General features: G+C 43.6%; 1 protein-coding gene across 9 annotated transcripts in view; it reads right to left on the bottom strand.

Moving 5' to 3' along the window:
* Positions 1-9,000: 9,000 nt before the first annotated feature.
* Positions 9,001-18,758, bottom strand: part of si (sucrase-isomaltase) — a 63,610-nt gene continuing 53,852 nt past the window's right edge. For all 9 annotated transcript variants that reach the window (XM_086215597.1, XM_086215593.1, XM_086215594.1 and 6 more), the window contains 7 exons: positions 18,188-18,272; positions 17,993-18,049; positions 16,667-16,791; positions 16,297-16,385; positions 14,674-14,723; positions 12,355-12,525; positions 9,001-9,634 (listed from right to left, as the gene is read on the bottom strand). In XM_086215597.1, the coding sequence (XP_086071723.1) occupies positions 9,557-9,634; positions 12,355-12,525; positions 14,674-14,723; positions 16,297-16,385; positions 16,667-16,791; positions 17,993-18,049; positions 18,188-18,272 (655 nt within the window). In that variant the 3' untranslated portion in view covers positions 9,001-9,556. The remainder of the gene's footprint in view (positions 9,635-12,354; positions 12,526-14,673; positions 14,724-16,296; positions 16,386-16,666; positions 16,792-17,992; positions 18,050-18,187; positions 18,273-18,758) is intronic.

Consider the following 18,758-nt stretch of genomic DNA (forward strand, 5'->3'; position numbering starts at 1 on the left):
CTGTCGTACTTTAATACTGCATGTGTGTGTGCGTGTGTGTGTGTGCGTGCGTGCACGCACGTACCATTCTGCAGCTTTTCTTTATTCAGAATGTGTACCTGATGTGAATCAGAGCTAAGCAGGTGTCACTCTGGCAACAGACAGGCAGCAGACCTCATGCTGAAACCCAAATCCTATCTTCTTTTCGATTTTTCTCTCCCCCACTCTGATCTCTTTCTGTTTGCTGCTCTTACTTCAATTTTATCCTTGCATCATTACAGGCCGCCTTTCCACTTTGGCTGCTGAACACTGATTTGGCCCCGGAGGGATTCCCATAACACAAAAAGGATGTACAAAAAGTCGTAATGCAGTCTATACATTTTTGTTTGTTTGTTTCTTCCCAGGCCTCAGAGATCAGATTGAAACAGTGAATGCTCCAGCCATGCAGTCGCGCACTTATTAAAAACAACAACACAATTTGGAGTCCACGGACAAAAGTGGAATTAGCACACTGCATCTCCCGATCAGGTTCTTGTGGATAAGTGATGCAAGTTGAAATGGACTGCTTGGTTTTCTTCACCAGGGTTTTCATAGCTTGTTGAAATTATGCAATGACTGTGCAAAGTCAAATAAGTGCACATCGTGTGATTCTGGAACCATAAATAAGAAATAGGAACGTCTGTTGCAGCTGCTGTCCTGGTGTGGGTTATTGACTTTCATACATTATTTCTATAGCTTAGAAAAGTAAGGCAGTATCATTCTGAGAGCTGGAGGAACGCTCTGCCTGGTTCTTGAGGTTGGAAAGATTATGCACAAAAAATAGTGCATGACTTTTTTAATGACATATCACACAACCTTTCACAAGACCCGTGCTGAATTTTTGAATCTCTCCAGTCTAAAAAGCTAATTATCGGTTTTTGTAGTATCCTGATCAGCCACCTCTACGTGGGAATGATGCAACAGCTTACAACGTGGTTAACCCTCAGCTAGCCTCTTGTGCCTTTATGCTCGCTCTCGAGAGTTGGCGGACGCAGACCGACCGCCCTTGTTTATATTGTGCTGGCTGAACCACAAAACATGAGTCCACATGTCGGCCATCTTGGACAGCTGCTCTTTGTTGTCTAAGGTGTTTCAGAAAGACACCGATTCCTGTAGCGGGTTTCTCTTGCGGTGTTTCACTTTGTCGTTATCGTTCATGGTTCCCACCGTTGATCAGCATCTTCCACACAGCACATCTCTGACATTTTGTAGGTCTCTCTCTTTGTAATTCTCTCTCTCCCTCTCTCTCTCTTGCTGTCTCCTCTGGCTCCATGATGAGGCCAGCCCCTCCATGGTGATGAGGCAGACAGAGGGTGATTAAAGTGGAGTCTCATCTGGTGGGAAAACTGACCTCAATCAGAACTATTCTACCAAGAGGACACTCTTCTCTTCTGCTTCCCTCCATCCATCCCTCCTACTCAGTCCATTCCTGACTATCATCCACCATCCTTTATTCTCCCTGACCTGCTCCCTCACCATGTCAGTGCTCTCCTTCTCTCATCTTCCCCCTCTGCGTTTCTCCTCTCATTTCTCATCTCTCCCTTTCCCCACTCTGTGATCACTCCCAATTTGTCATCATTGCTTCTATTGTTCTGAGTTTCTCCAGAACGTTCCTTTGCTGTGCTGTTGCAGCTGTGTGGAAGAAACCATAAATTTTTTTTTTTTTTTTATAAAGAAAAGTTTAGACTTTGCAGTACATGAATGCTTAAAAATACTAGGCTCCATATCAATATCTATATAGTGTGTGCTTTAGTATGGGTTTACAATAAATTAAAATCAAACGCCCTCTAAGTGGAGCCGCTCTCACTGTCTGGATGGAATGTTACTGGGATTGATTTGTTATGATAGAAATTTGAATGATTCCCTGGTGGTGAAGTTGCCATTACAGCAGGACACCGACGAATCCCAAGATACAAGATGTTTGTGTATCAGTGCAGGCTTTCAGATCTGCTATAAATTATATAAAATGCATATCTACGCTCCTTTTATATGCTACATTGCACCCCAAAGCCAAATATTCCTGTTAATCTGAATGATAAACAATCCTATTTCAGTCAGGACCACTTTGTTCTGATTGCATTTGCAGTGTGAGAGCTGTGTCCTGGGACTTCCCTGTCCCTTCATCAGCATAGATGGAAAGCTAAAGGCAAGTAGAGCAGAAGCAGCAGGAGCAAAGCCCCCCCACACACACACAGGGTGCAGAAGAGAGTCAGAAACAGACAGCAGATGTGGCATCCAGTCAGATGCAGACTGTTGGGGGGGTTAGAGTTACGTGGCCTTAATGAGACGTCTTGAATTTACGAATAGAGACGGCGATGCGTGAGACACCAGGCTAAGCTGGCCGGCTTGGGTCAGCCGACCTCGGAAGGTGTCAGAGTTTCTTTCCAGAGTTTGTCATGAAACCATGTGTGTCCCGTGGTAACCACGGTTTGAAAGACTCCCGAGCAGCTGAAGAGCGCACGGTCAAGCAGCGTTGCCGTCATCCATGTTGCTAAAGGCTGCAAACACTGCAGTTGGACCTCACAGCACATAAAGGTGGATGCACATAGACGAAAACCTTTGATGGTGAACTCACCAGTGTTTGTGAGCACCGAAGGAGGAGGAAGGAAAGTACCACGTTCAGTGCGATGACCACTTGCTACTAAAACTGTATGTTTTGTACTGGAACCTGAAAATGAGGAGAGCCACCCCAGCATGTCCTTCCTAAGCCAGGCACTGGAATCTGCATCCACGAATGAGATAAACCCTTCTCAGCGTTTGCTTCTCCGGCGTATTACAACCATGCATCAGAGCTGTCAGCTTGGCAACATTTGTCAACGGAAAATGTAACATGTGTTTTCCACAAAGATTCATTAGCCCGGACCCACGCGAGTGAGTGAAGTGTGTGGATGGATCATGTGTCATTTCTGTCGTTTTCTGGGGCTGATTGTAATCTATGGTGAAGCTAGTAGTGGGCGCTTCAGGCTCCACTGGGGTGGGGGGCAACCCACCACCACCACCACCCCTCTGTGGATAACATGAAGAGGGATTATTCATTTGTTTATGGGGTCTCTGTTTTCTTGACTTCGATTTTTTTTTTTTTTTTACATCTGCTATCAACAAGTAGCAACTTTTCTGTTGTCTTCAGACGAGGCAAGCAAAGTTACGAAAGTGCAATTCAGGGGAAAAAAGTCTGACCGTCCTAACGTGCAGTTGAGCAGATACAGTACATACCAACACTTCCCACACTCGAGGGCACCACGTATTCCTGCATAAACGCTTGACGACACCACTTCGTGAGCTTTACTGGAATTGTTAATTTGCTGGTGACAAAGTGCGCAGGGTTATCCGGGGCATTATAGGTATTTTCTGGAGTACCGAATTACTTGGCCACCAGAGGCATTTGAGTAGCTCTGCTGAACCGGAAGTGATGCAATCACACTGGCCCCATTTCCAGTGATATTTAAATCCTTTTCTGCGTGGATGGCCTGGCCAATTGGCAAATCGCTCTTCCTGTGTGTATGCCGTTTCTGATTTGATTTGTAAGCAGTGTTTGTGTGAGTGTGTAAGTGCGTGGGTGTGCCGTTGAGCTATTTGATGAGATTTGTCAAGATGTGTGCGTGTGGCTATCCTTTGGTGCTTAATCCACAATGTGCTGTCTGCCAGAAAGCTGCTTTTTTTTTCTCTTTTCTTTTTTTGAACACTGCTCTATCCAGCAATGTTCGGTTTCTCAGAATGCGCTGACTTACAATTGTAGTTCCATCCTCCTTCTCAGGGAGACTTAAGTGAAAATGTTGTGATCCATCCGTCTGTGGAGATCAGTTATCCAGGTATAGGCTAAGCGTGAAAGCAAATGGAGCTGCCCTGAGGTTTTTGGTGATGCTTCACCTCGCATCCAAAAAGAGAATCTTTATTTCTAACAGACTGCTTCTAACAGACCGCAGAGCCAGACAGTGAATCTCTTCTGGGGTCGTTCGCACCTTCCCTCTGCAGCACTTGACTCCACCGAAGGCTTTCGCAATTAGGTTTGTGCATAACTGAGTGGCAAGTAATTTCTGAGCCTGAAAGATGTTACGAGCTGCACACAGTCGGCTGTAATGGCCTCCCTCTGATCATTTAGACTTTTAAATTGGAAGTAAGTCAGTCAATGAAAAGCAAGTTTTTTTGGTGATGCTTTATCATTAAATGGAGGTCGAGCAGGCAGGCACCCAACTTGGATGATATTACTGTATGTTCGTCTGGAAAATGGCCACAATGCAAAGTTAAGACTAATTGTAAAACGTCAATTTAAAAAATAACAGAAGCTAATATTGATATTTTTGTTTTTCTAAATAACCACAATCCAACATCCTCCTATTGTATTTTCCATCAACACAATGTTGAAATGTTGCCATCTTTTCATGCTACTTTTGTGACTTTTACCTTTTTATGCTCAAATAAAATGTAACATTTGCCTATCGTTGAGCCTTTCTGAGGCGGAGCCGACATCCGGTCAAGAGTCCAGCCGGGAGTTCATGAGAAATATGACAACACGTTATTACAGCCACACGTCAGTTGCAGTTCAAATGTCACTTTGTTGTCACGATCAAGGTTTGGAGCAGAACTTTTGATTACTGTTTTCTGTGCTTCTTCCTCATTCTGGAGAAACAGAGCGTGGAGTCCATGCTGATATACATGTGAAGTGAAGCAGAAGAAAGAAAAGGAAGAAAGACTGTGCATCAAACACAATCTAATTTATAAAATTGTGCGCAAAGCATGCACACCTGCAGGCAATGTTCCCGTTAAAAATCAGTCCATCTGGAAATGTGTGCACACGGCTCGGCCTCGTGCCGCGTCCTCAAAACATCCAGGTTCAGCAATAAATGGCCGAAGCAAAGCAACTCGTGAAAGTTGATGCACAGAGATGAGCCTGTCGTCCTCAGCCGTTCTTCACAGTCGTGGCAACAGGAAACCGAGAGAATTCCCTGGCAGAGACATGGAAGTGTTTATGGCTGAGCTGGAAGTTGGTGCCGACTGGGGTCACAAACAACTGGTAAGACGTTGCTCCTGTCCTGAAACTGTATCCTGCCATCAGAGCGCGTCTCACCTGAGCCGTCACCTCTGGAATCCTGAGTATCCTTATGGAAAAAGTGTGTGAAGCGTGTGTAACAGGACAACTAAACCAGACAAAATACTGGGTTTTGGAAGTACTCAAACTAAAAAAGGCCTATTATGGGCCCTCCTCTTTTAAATGCCATGCAACTCCACATCCACAAAATGTCAGATGTCAGATATCTGACTAATGACTGAGATATCTGTAGACGTGTCAGAATCAGACCAACCCTCCGGGCCCCCCACTGAGGACTCATGGGGTGCAGGACCAAACTAAACCGAGCTAAAGCTGAACTGAACACACGAGTGCATGAACTAAACCAAGGAAAAGAAAATCAGACCAGAAGCCACTGGCGAAAACAACGTCACAACATAAAACAGGAAATAATTTGAAAACATCCGATACAATTGACAGAAAGTCCCATTTCCTGACAGGTGCCAACATCCCCCCATCAAGTTTGGTTCCTAGATCCTCGTTTGTGCATCAGGCACCTGTGAACTCTGTAACCCAGTCCCCTGGAATCCAATGTTCCATTTTGGGAGTAATGACATTGTGATGATGATGGTGATTGCTGCAATTAGGACGGCTACGCCACCTGAAGGGGTAGAGCGCGACTGTCGACAGGTGTGTTTTAATGGCATTTATCAATTATAGTCATTCGGAGTAAAATAAAATGTCTAGTAATGACTTTTAATACGATGCGTCTCAGTGCCTGATGAGAAGTCGTCCGGGCCACTGTCACACTTTGATGTCAGGGTTTTGTCTTAGAAGTCCTCTCAGATGATCCGCTGTCATGTTTTGAACCACCCGTGTCTGCTGCTTTCCCCCTCCAAGTCACTCTTAGTTTCCATTATCAATCAAAAAGCTTTTCTCACTTTCTGTCTTTCTATGAGCAGAGGGGTCCTCCATGTGCACACTGTTGCAATATTTATATTTTGTAGTTTTGACTATGCGGCAACAATTATTGTACTTGGGAATTGCGCGATTACAAAGGAGAAAAATCACACGACACATCAACACTTACAGGAGACATTTTCTAAAAAAGGAAATAAAGAAGGTTGTTTTTTTTTTGGAGGGGGGGTGTTGTTCATCTCTTGAATCATTCCATTGGCCTGTGGCGGTGTGTGAAATACCTGCAAGCAGCTACCTGGTACTTAGGTGTGATGCTGAAGTCTGTCACAGACTCAAGATGAAAGGATTCAGATAGAAATGGCTGTCAGAGTCAGGCAACACATTGCGGTGATTCAAGTGTTGTGTCTGTCTGTCTGTCTGTCTTTGGCTTGACTCAACTCCACTTTAGTGCCGAATATCCCGACACACAACCACCACCACCAGTGGTGCCCTTGTTCCTGAGACTGTGGTTGCTTGTTGCCATCCTCACAGCTTCCAACAGAGAAATGAGGTGCTGGACCTTATCAAAATGTCCAGCTTCCCCACAGCAACACTAAGGTGCCCTATGATGACGAGTACACAGCCACACAACAATTCTGCCCTGCAAAAGACACCACGCATACCAATACTGGAACCTATTATTCACATACGTGTGTGTGTGTGTGTGTGTGTGTGTTGCTCTATAAGTGACCTCCACACCCCCTATTTTCCATTCTGGCCTGTGGCTCACCTGAAGGTAAATTTTCTTTTTGAATTTCCTCCCTGGAGGTTTCCTTTAGCTTTCTCTTTCCTAAACCTCTAAGGAATCTGAGGAAGTTTCCCATGTGGTCTGGACCGGTTCAGGATCCTTAGAAGTTTCTCCATTGCAGTGTGGAAGACGTATTAGCATGATTGACTCTCAGTGGGATCCACGTGTGACCCGCTGGCGTGCATGACAGCCTCAGATAACTGGTAGATGAGTCAAGGTGAGAGGAAAATTGCATCGTCAAAGCGCTGCGTCAAACATCTGAGATGGCAAACGGGCGTGATTAATACACTGCACGTCAGTGTGCACGTGCTAGCGTTTCAGTGTGGCTCTGTTTGTGTGTCTGTGTGTTCATGTGTGCATGCACGTGCATGTGTGAGTGTTGTTTTGTTAGAAATGGAGAATCCAAACAGGTGGGTTGCTATCGACAGCGTGTGTGTTTAAGGCTACATAAGGTAGATACTTTATTGATCTCCAGGAGAAATTTGCACTTTATTTTTTCCGATAGAGAGATAAGACAAGCTCATAAGAGCAAAGTTAAGGTAAATGTTTGAACATGAATGTTTATTATTGGTTCTATGACAAAAGATGAAAATCTTGAATGCTGATCTGGAATGACAACGTCTTTCATCCAGTGACTGATATTTGAAAGATTTGGAGCTGAATGAAAGGATTATGTCATAAATCTTTGGTACAAGACGCACAACTGCTGTGTTAATATTCAAATACACATAATGCATGCCATGTGGGTCCTTGGGGACTCAATTTCCCATGATCCTCCCCACCACCGGTCTCAATTACTTCACTGTTCCTGCAGCTGGACGTAACACCTCCAGTGCACAGACTCCAAATCTCTCTCTCTCATTTTGGGCATCGTCCTCGTCAGCGGACACTGAAGCTCCAGTCGTACGCAGCGCTGTCTCACTGAGGACGCTCCCAGGCGGAAAGGGTTAATTCTGCCACTGCACAGAGCCCACTAGCAAAATCCCAGGAGCACACGGTTCGCATCAAGCTGCTAATTTCACACGGGGCACAAATAATTTCCAGCAGAGCTCATCAGTTGTCTAATGAAAGCGCCGGTAGACCAGTCCCACCCACGCGACGAGGGTTTCATAACCGTTTCTATCAGAAAGTGATAGAATTCTGACTTCTCATCGTCCGATTCTGCTCCTGCTCAGTTTATGTACCCCAAAATGAAAATTCAGTAATTATTTACTCACCCTAAGATGTAAATATGTTTTTTGACGATTGCGACATTTCTCTCTGTCAAGTTAGACGTGTGGTATTACGTTCATCCCAGAATCCACTGGATTAAGAATGTGAGAGGACAGACAGAAGGCCTGAGTTTCCCAGTTCCCCCTTCAGCGTTGGGGCTTTGATATGAATCCAGCAGTAGCGCCGCCTCAGATGTGCAGCTCCTTTATTCCTGCTGGCACTCGTGGGTGGCTGCTTTTGCCTTCTCAAGTTTTCAAAATCACACATTACCTGAAGACAGCGGCTGGAAGGAACAATCCCAAAATCTAAACATTTTGGACGCAACCACACAGGGACCACCGCCACCCCCATGTCCTTCCCATGGAGTGATGATGTGAGTGGGAATCAATCTGAGGTGCCCACGGCTAAATTGATATTACGTTTACTGCAGGGTGAATAATGGATGACTGCATCATTATATGGGGATGTAATGGGACGAGAGCAAGTGCAGGTAAAAGCTATAATTAGCACCTCGCTCCTGCGGAATGACACCCCCCCCCCCCCCACACACACACACACACGCATGCATTCATATGTGTAAGCGAGGAAGAACACAGGTGTAAAACCACTGTCAAACAACAATCCTGCCAAATGCACTCCAACATTTTAGCTGCTTAGCGATTATTTCTTGCTGCCAGGATGTCCTGCAGCCCAGCGCTCACCAAAATAATATCACAGCAATCAGGAACCTCTTCATTGACAGCATTTCCAATTATCAAAAGCATACTTCTTGAGATGTTGCATGTGTTTTCCACTGGACATTAGTTCCAGTTGTTTGCGCCTTTATTATAAACACCTGCTCACTCATTTTGCACAGCTGCTGGTTGTTTACTGGTGCTTCTGTGTGGTGAAAGAAAAGCAATTTAATAAAATTACTCAGTCTGCAGGTAATATGTTTTGGACCTAAATCAGGTTCACATTCCTCTCCTCTGCTATGAAATTGTTCTCTGTGACAACAAGTTAATTTCGAAAAAAAAAACATTTTTACTCAGTCATCATCACACAAAACTGAAGTGAATGTTGGATTTTTCATATTCAGTAGTATGCTGGATCACTGCTTTTCTATGGAACTGGGACATTTGGAATGTTGTGCCCTTGGTGTTTTATCCAGCTGTGTCAAACCCGCTGTTAAAAATGTCTAGAAATGCTGTTTGTAATCTCAGAAAAAAAAAAAGAAAAAAGAAAAAGTCAGGAAAAGAAGTCAGCCAACAGTGGAAACAGAATCAAACACTTTAATTAATAGTTCTGTACCAAGGACATTCACACTCTTCATACTTCTATCAGTTGGGTTTTTTTCCATAAATGTTGGAAACACACTTGGCTGCTATTTACGTGTGCTAAATCTGACCGGATATTTACCGGTACACTGATGTCGTGTCAGTAAAGTCGGCTTATCCAACCTAAATGAAACAGCACTGGTTGGCTCATTAACAAGGCTCACAGAGCATTTCAATGTGTATACTTAAAAAAAAATAAAAAAAGGCATGCAGTTTAATTTCAATCATATCGTCTCCATGGAGTTTTATGTGCAGGTGTGTCCATTATCTATGAGTAGAACACGAGACCCAATCTGCTGATCAGACACCAGTCCCCCATGTTATGGTCCACGGCTGATCCACAGCGAACGATAACGCAGTTGCATTTATAATCAACTCCTGCAGATAGACGAGAGACAAAGACTGATCAGAGTCCAGCTGAAATGAAGCTTAAACCTGAGGACACACTGTTCACCAAGTCAACAAAACAGGAATGACAAAGAATATGAAAAAAGAAAAGTCTTCCTATTTTTACGTCGAAATTGGGTCTTATTTTCTTCTTGGCTCTTCAGGACCTCAAACCCTGTTCTGTTTGCCTGAAATATCCTGATTAGGGACCTGCTAGTCAGACGAACACCACCCATGTCTCCCTGCTGCCCCGTCAGTGGAAACGAGCTGCCCTACTCTTACAAAACACTCTGGAGATTCCCATTTCACGGTGTTCCAATCAAAGCCCTCCCATAATGATGTCCTGCCTCTCTGTCTCACCTGGATAAATGTCACAATACAGAAGTTAAACACTTTCAAATGTCACCAGATATTAAACATGTATCCGCTCACCAGTCTAAACACGGGTGGCATTCTGAGATGCACTGGGAAGTTTAAAAAAAAAAAACCCTCATACATGTGATAGACATCAGACATTTACACAATGCATTGTATTCACATCCTTCTTTTCCTGCATCCACAACACCTACATGGACAGACTCTCTCACTCACCCTTGTACTTAAATCTTTGTGAGGACTATCACAGATGTAATACATTCCCTAGCCCCTCACCCTAACCCTAACCATCTCAACTGACTACCTCATCCTAACCTCGACCCTAAACCTAAACCTAAACCTGATTCTAACCCCAACCCTAAAACCAAGTCTTCACCTTCAAACGGCCCTTTGAAGATGTGAGGACCGGCTAAAATGTCTTCACTTTCAAGAAATGTCCTCACTCTGCCAGTTAAATACGTGTTCTAGTCCTCAATATGTAGCAAGTACAAGAACACGAACACACACACACACACACACACACCATCTACAAATCTCTCTGTCACTGTGAGTGTCTTCATCATGAGTTCTTACCCCTTCGTGTCTTCTCCAAGAACATTGTAAATCTAAGCCAGCCAGGCCCTTCCAATCACAATTACATATGGAGATGCTGCAGCTATCACTTCCGTGCTCCTGATAAGTGTACTACACAACCCAGACATATTTCATCACAGGAGAAACAAATGCTATCGCCCTTTCTTGTCTCTCTTACCCATGTCATGGAGCGCTTCCTTATCACCCACACAGCTTCTCTATGATTCCTCTTCCTGCTTACCAGCACTACATGATCACTTCATTCTTTATATTTATTATTTCAACGCTTTATTTGTCTTGCATATTAAATCTGTGCCTGCACCAGTGTTTCTCCAACTACCACACTGCATGTCCTTCGGTAAACTAGTCATTAGAGAGACCGTCCAAACTCAGTCAGAAACCCTGCTCTGGTAAACATCCACCTCACTGAATTGTCCTTGAATAAAACACCGGATCCCTCCGAGCTGCGGCTGAACCCTGTAGTTGACCTTGACCCTCACACCTCCTCTGGTGGAACTACAAAGGAGATTCACACACGCACACAGCGCCGAGAGAGATCCCTTTGATCTTAACAACTGACAATATACCAGTGTTCAATTTCCACATTGGTTACTGAAAATAAGTAAGTGTGAAACAGCAACACTGTAGCAGGGCATATGGCTTGACTTTGCTATTCCTCATGATTTTCTACCACATTTCTTTCTGCTCCTTCATTGGAGCAGATGATGGAAAGAGCAAGAGGAGCTGACAGCCATTTGTACATGAACAGCTTTGAAATTGTTGTCCTGAGTTAAGTCTACAGCTCTGTGTTTATTACAACACCGCAACTGTCAGGGGGGGACGCGACGTTGATTACAGCTAACAGCAGACAAACTGCAGCACAGCGGGGGTTGAGGAGTGAACCTGATGTTTTCCCTTTTGGTGACAGTGTTTGATTGGCAGGAAAATGCTCCATCAACAAGAAAGCTGGGGGTTTTTGGGAAACACAAAAAGTTCCCCGTTATGTGTAATGACACGGATCGTCCTCACGTTCAGCACTGCAACATGATTATTTTGAGTTAGTGAATAATACTGCCTGTTGCTGTCTTATGCATAAATGAACAGTATATGTTGAGGCATGTTTATGTAATTTCAGATACAAGAGAGCTCATTTTCCACTATCACCATTATAGCGGCCCATTTCTGCAAGCAGATGCCTGAGAAAGTACGATATTTTATTGGATTGCATCCATACTTGATTTTAAGGGATGACTGCTCAACTTAAAAAAAATAAAAAAATAAAAAATGAAAAGCCAGTTTTCTCAGAATGATCCCTCTGTGGTTTTAAATCTCCATTATAATGTACTTTTGTTAAATAGTAGATTATATACAGAGCTACAAAGAGGACAGAGGAAATAGAAATATCAGTCAGTTCCTTCAGGAACTGGCATTTCATTTATGTTAAGAGCTTTTGTGGTCAGAGATCGGCTCTGTTTGATGGTGCAGTTTTCTGAATGGTGTTAATCACAATGAAGCTTTCAACAACAACATTGACTAAAATAACTAAGGACACTCACACACGAGTCTATTTAAAACTTGGAAGAAGGGTAGAAAAGGAGAAATAATCATATCTTGTCTGTAATCACTTCAGTTTGTGTGATATTAAATAACCCTTGTAACTAAATCCATCCATGTATTAAGGTAAAATGACCTGTGGTTCAAATAAATGTGGTAATTAAAAAGTCAACTGAAACTTCCATGCTTGCTAAATGCAATCATCTGACCTGAGTGTCGAGGTTGTGCTGTGGCGTCAGGGGATACAGTCTCCCTCCTCCGTCTGTTAGGCTCGCCTCTGTTATTGGAACAGGGCCTGCTCCCCAAACCTTCACCACACCCAGGGTCAACAGGTCAGCTTCCAACAGCTCGTTGTGGGTAATGTTACAGGACAAGGAGTTCTGGAAGAAAATGAAGGTGAGAGGGCTCAATATGAAGCTCTAGACAACTTTATTCTTACATTGTTGCTAAAGGTGTCCCTCAAGGATCAGTACTAGGTCTTCTGTTGTTGACTTGACCAACACGGGTTATAGACATAATTCAGTGCAGCTCTTCCAAGGGATTATGTGCCCCCTTTAAGAGGGCGGTGTAAAGGCAGGCTAGTATAAAAAAAAAAAAGAGAATTGTTTGAAAACTGTGATTTTATTATCCTACACTTGTGTATGGAGCACACATGAATAGGCGCACACGTGCGCGCACACACACACAAGGTCCCTGATTACATCAATAAACAAAGTGGTGACAGCCTCATAAAAACTCAAATGTTCCCCACTCTAAAGGTCCACAACAGGAATACACAATAGACACACACCCACGCACACACTTCTTCATTCAGATAGCCATCTAAAATGGCATACGATGTGCTAATCTGTAAGGCAGCGCTGGCCTCATTGCCCAACTTATCCTCATCTCCTCACATCTGCCTGCTCCCGCTTGCGCACACACACACACAGTCGTGCACCAACACAAGCGCCCACAAACACAAGTGCACACAAACGCACACCAAAAATACACACACTGATGCTTTCTGTCTCTCCCTCCTCCCCTTGGCTGTCAGACTGTGTGCCTGTTTTATCGCTGTGTGAAATTGCTTTGGAATGAGCCTGATGGTAGGCAGAGGACAGCCACAGATGTTTGGCTATGGTAGCTGTATGTGTGTACGTGTATACTGTAGATGTGCATATGCATGCGCATGTGTGAATGTTAGTGATTAAACGTATGCTCGCTAATGTGCGTCTGTGAGTGATTTTGTGTCTTTGCCTGGCTAAGAGGCGAATGGGGCTGGGTTATTCCCATTAGTCCCAGTGATTACGGAGTTTCTGTCACATCTGTCTCAAAAAGCAATCAAGCTGTGGCTGCAAAACACCCGCTACTCACAGATTTTAGCCATAATACTTGTGCACATACAACAACAAATTCTAATGGACCTACATATATTTTTAATTGCTATTAGCAATCTAACAGTTTCCCATGCGACCGTGTCAAGGTCAGTCATATACTGTATTGGCTCACTGGCTGCTACTGTGGTATTAGATTGCATCTCACTTCAAGGGTGGATATTTCATTTAACTGTTTGTGTGGGGGGGAGCAATTCCTGAAGGGGGCACCTTAACCTTAGCAAAATAGCTGTTTACTGGAGGTCAGCCAATGCTGACACACTCCCAGAGATTGCTCCACGGACACCTGCACTGAGGGCGAGTGTGTGTGGAGATTCTAGCATACATTACATTGGGAGGGAGCTTCCGACTGTGCTCGTCTTTCTGTTGTTAAAGCCTCTCTTTGTAGATGTTGGTACTGTCATAGGTAGAAATCTGGCAGACACTGCTAGTAGAGGAGGATGTATATGTGCGCATCAAATCTAGATTGTAGTCCATTTTATTGTTGATGCTGCAGTGTAAGTGAAAAACATCCTCCAGGTTTTAATGTGGACTATCATCAGACAGTGTCTTCAAAATTTTAGTTGGACTTTTTGTCTATCTTGATTTCACATTTGAACAGTCAAGACGTTCAGAGGAGAGCCTTTTGTCTTTTTGGAAACAGTCTTTTGCCGACTAAAGCCACAAGACAACACATTCAAGTTGTCTCAGCAAACAAAGGAAAGGCGCACTCAAAAAGATGTAGCGAATACACGGCGAAATGCACAAAAGCACAACCACAGCTGCTCCAAATCCTCACCGAGAGCATGTTTCTTTCAAGCCATGAAATCAGCATCATGGCGGCTGGTGATGACTTCAAAGTATTAACGTGAGTGCATTGTTAAATCAATCAACTCTTTAGGCATTTTTATTTCAATTCTGTGACACAGGCTTCAAATAATAGTTTATGGAAGAAAAATGAAAAGACGAAAAGAGGTTAAAATTAAATGCATGTCAGCACCCACTTGTTTGACACAAATTCCCTGCAAATGGTCTCCAGCTATTAGCCTTTGACATCTGCCAACCACAGCCCTGTTGCATGATGAAGCACGGGTTCAACTCCTGCTGCATTAGTAGCAATAATGATGATAAAGAAAGGTAGAGATGTGGCTTGTGAATGACCTCCGAACTCACCGGCTCTGCAGTGAGGGAGGCCAGCAGATATTCTCCTCTTTCAACCGTGTCTGCGAAGACAAAATAAGAGTGAAATACATGTCAGAGGGATGTTGAGAGGATGGAGGGACAAGGAGAGTGGGTGTGTCTACCTGATTTAACCGATGGAGGGACAAATGAGGAGGTGAATAAATGCACACATGGACAAATGAAAGATCAGCAGACCAGAATGAGCAAATATCTTCATGGCTGGTTGAGTAAATGAATTCATGAATGTGTGAATGAAAAATTAAATGGATTAATGAATGTGTAGAAAACACATTAGCTTGGTGACTTGGGTGAGTCTAAACTACGCAGGGGTGAACTGACTCATCCACATGATAACTAACCACACAATGTAAACTCAGCTCATTACTGGTTGATCAAATTAGCTTCTAATCAAAAATAATGGACTACCTGCACTGCTTCTCCGTATAAATGACAGCCAATTAATTGGTTGCATGAACTGCTGGACATGAATGAGGGCGACACATCCATGAGCCACAGTGACTGACAGGAACGTGCAGAGAAACATGCAGGAAAAAAAAGGTAACAAGGTGAGCAGATGCTGGAGCAAGAGGCAAAGCAAACCAGACAAGAGGAGGCTGCACTGCAGACAGAGAGGGAGACAGAGGAGAGGAGCGAGGGAGCAGATAAAAGAGAAGTGATGGAGAGCATATCTCCAGGCGGCGACACAGGGAATTACTGTAATAGTTTCTGTAACCCCCCTTCTCCGTCATCCCTTGTTCCCTCCCTCTATCTCCTCTTTGCCCCAGCACAAACATGCTTTTCACAGGAGTGCTATGTCCTCACAGAGGCACTTCAGAGACTGATTCTGTTCACATATCTGTGTGTGAGAGAGCGAGAGAGAGAGACCAAGAAGATAGAGAGGGAGTGTAGTTGACTTACATCTAAAATCAATGAATAAATGATTAGGCTGTAAAATTACCTCCGCTGATTTATGACATACACATTCATTATAAGCTTCCCAAATAACTTCGACAGTCTTGAGTTATTTATTTATCTCTAATTAAGAGCCTAAAACGGGAAGAACTCTATGAATTAATTTCAGCAGATGTGGTATGAAATAGGATTTTTCACCACAGTGATGTGAAGTGTGCGCACACGTGCGTCTCCGCTGGCAACTATTGTGATAATTAGTCCAGTTCTTTCCAAATATCAGCAGCCAGTTAAACACTTTACCAAACTAGGCCGGTGACATAATTTGAATCAGTTTCAATTTGTCATCCTCCACTCACCATCTTTCCTCGTGACACATAAGCACGCAGCATCAAGTGCTACGAGGGAGGCTGTGTTATGTTTTACAATGTGTTTCTTTGCACAAGTGCACAGAGTGCATCCCTCAGTCAAGCATGGATGCAGAGTATGAATACACCGTCATCAAAATATCCTCACCAAACGCCGTATGTGACAAACACAGAGTCCAGGAAATGAAGTTGATGGGTAAAAACAACTCCAGCTTGTATGCTGGAGTGATTCTATTCATTGTGCTACTGATATTTCACACTTAAAGCGCACTGTCATGAATTCAGTATATAACGCGTGATTGTGAATATGGGTCATCACTGGTAACCTCTAGCTTACCTATTCCTTCTCCGTCGTCCCAGAAGAAGGATCCTTGAGCCGTTCTGTTGTCACTCAGGGCAACTAAGAGTCCTAAAGGATTCTGCCGGCTGGAGCAGGGAGGGTGGAGAGGAGTTATAGCCGATTGCTAAAGGACATTGTCTATTTATACCTGCTTCTGGGGACAAATACATTAATATTCTGGCTGGAGGGACCCACCTGATGTCTGCTGCTGGAACACTCATCACCCCTAACTGTCTTGTTCTCATTCTCACTGTCCTTCTTTAACAATCACACATGACATTCACTTTGGGTGCTGGTTACTCTACATACTGCACGAGGCACTAAACTCGTCTGGCTGCCGAGCCGCAGCGGCGTGCCGTCTGGTTACCTGTAGTATGTGTTGTTCTCTGGGTTCTGCCAGGGTAAGATATATCCTCCTCTGATATGAAGATTGATGTGATCCATTGGTGCTGGCATAGAGACCATTTGGCCGCGCACTCCGACATCTCTGGCCTAATGAAAGCAGCGATAATTACATACTATTAAAGTACTATAAATACTCTCTGTAATTGAACTTTGATTCATTTGATTCAATCAGTCCTTTGTGGGAAAATTATAATTTGTGTGATGACAAAGCACATTTCAGTGATTTATTACATGACACAAGAATTCTTTGAAAAGTTCTCCCCTTCTCTCTCCCTCCCCCCTTTGGTCCTTTCTCTACATGTGACAGTGTGTTCCTCCACCATCCCCTGCCCCGACTGTTTCTCCCTCCCTGTGTTTGGCTTCATGGGGCTGCCTAACAGATGGGGAGTCTCCAAGCTGGAGAGAGACAAAGTAATTGGATCTTTCTTTTTGTCATCGAAGCACCTTGTGCGATTGTTGAGTTGAAATTCCTTCATGATGCTGTCAAACGTGTTTCTTGTTGATATTGTACATTAAATTTGCATTCCAGTTGTGGGTTTGAGGTTCTTTTAAACTTGACCTGATGTAGTATTTTACATCCCCTCCTGTCAGCTGTTGACACTTATGAAAACCATCTGCTTTGAATAATCAAGTGTCTTTGAAAAGCAACAAGAAATCATCTAATTACTTTGTCTGAAGTATTTCTCACAAAAATATCCTAAACCTATGAGAAGTTGGCTGCTCTCATTTACCCTTTTTAATTAGCACACTGTAATTGAGGCATGTAACGGTGAGCCAGAAGGAGCCAGGAGCATGGAAACATTTACAACCAATATTTTGGCGACACATTTGTTTATCTTCCCAAAACAAGTCGTTTCTGTACATAAAGCCGACCGGAACTTAACAACTGTCAAAGCGACTGCAAAATATTCTATATTTCACTAAGAATAATTACAAATTTGCATGAAGTCCGGTCTACAAATTTGCGTTTGCACACAGATTCCCATGGTGTTGCTGGACATTCAATGGCTTATGCATGAAAATAATGTTGCTCACTCTACATGAGACGTGATACCAACGTTAAATGAGAATATGATGGTGTCTAAGCCTCAGGTTTCCACATCGCGGCTGTGTAAGTTTGCGGATTGGATCACGAGTGGTTCTGAAGTGGCTGTGAATGCACCCTTTACAATCAGACTTCCTGTGACAGCCCAGATCCAAGCAGAAACAAATATACGTTGAATTTAGTTTTTCTTGTGGACACAACTTGAGTATTTAATTGACCACCTGGTTGCTGACAGGGACTCACCGTGTGGAAGTCATACCAGCGCGCATCGGGAACGTAGCCATCCACAGTTCTGGCTCCCTGTCAGTCGCAAAATTGATTAACCAACTGAATGAGTTCAACTCAAAGCAGAGAAGATACTAAGCATTTAAAAACCACATTAGTCGTGCATAATAGTGATAAAAGGTGAAACACTTGTGTGTTAGTGTGTGTTAGTACCTGTTCAAGGGCAGGGGTAATAAGTAGAGCAGGCCCCCACAGGAATTGTCGGTAAATGTCCCAAGTAGTTCTATCACTCACAAACCTGCAACAGACAAGGACAGAGGCCATTTAACCTGTCTGAAAAATCCTAGCAACACTCTCTCCTGTGTCCTTAGCCTAAATGACTCTTCAAGTGCTCATTCAGAATTCAGCAGTTTGACGATGTAAGCCAAATAACCCTGCCAGACTCACCCTGCCAGCTCCTTTAAGACCATCTGTGACTTTATAAGAGTCTCTTAAAATGAATAAATGTGTCTTTTTTCATTAAGTTGTACACATTTACATATGGTAGATGCCAAGCGCAGCCACAGTGTTCCGCCACCACGGAGTCTGTCTGGAGCTGAGGTGCATTGGTGAAGAGCTCTTTAATGGCTGCACAAGTGAGGACACTTCTCGTTTCCAAACCAGGTCAAGATAATCAGATATCAAATTTCACAAACTAGCTAAACTAAATTCATGGAAACGAAGGATAATTGTTGCTCACAATTTCCTAACATCTAGAACCGTTCAGTCCGGCTTTGTATGGCAA

The sequence above is a fragment of the Aulostomus chinensis genome, chromosome 10 (genome assembly GCF_037954235.1).
Source record: "Aulostomus chinensis isolate RoL2024-O1b breed Wild chromosome 10, RoL_Achi_v1.0, whole genome shotgun sequence".
Taxonomy (NCBI): Eukaryota; Metazoa; Chordata; class Actinopteri; order Syngnathiformes; family Aulostomidae; genus Aulostomus; species Aulostomus chinensis.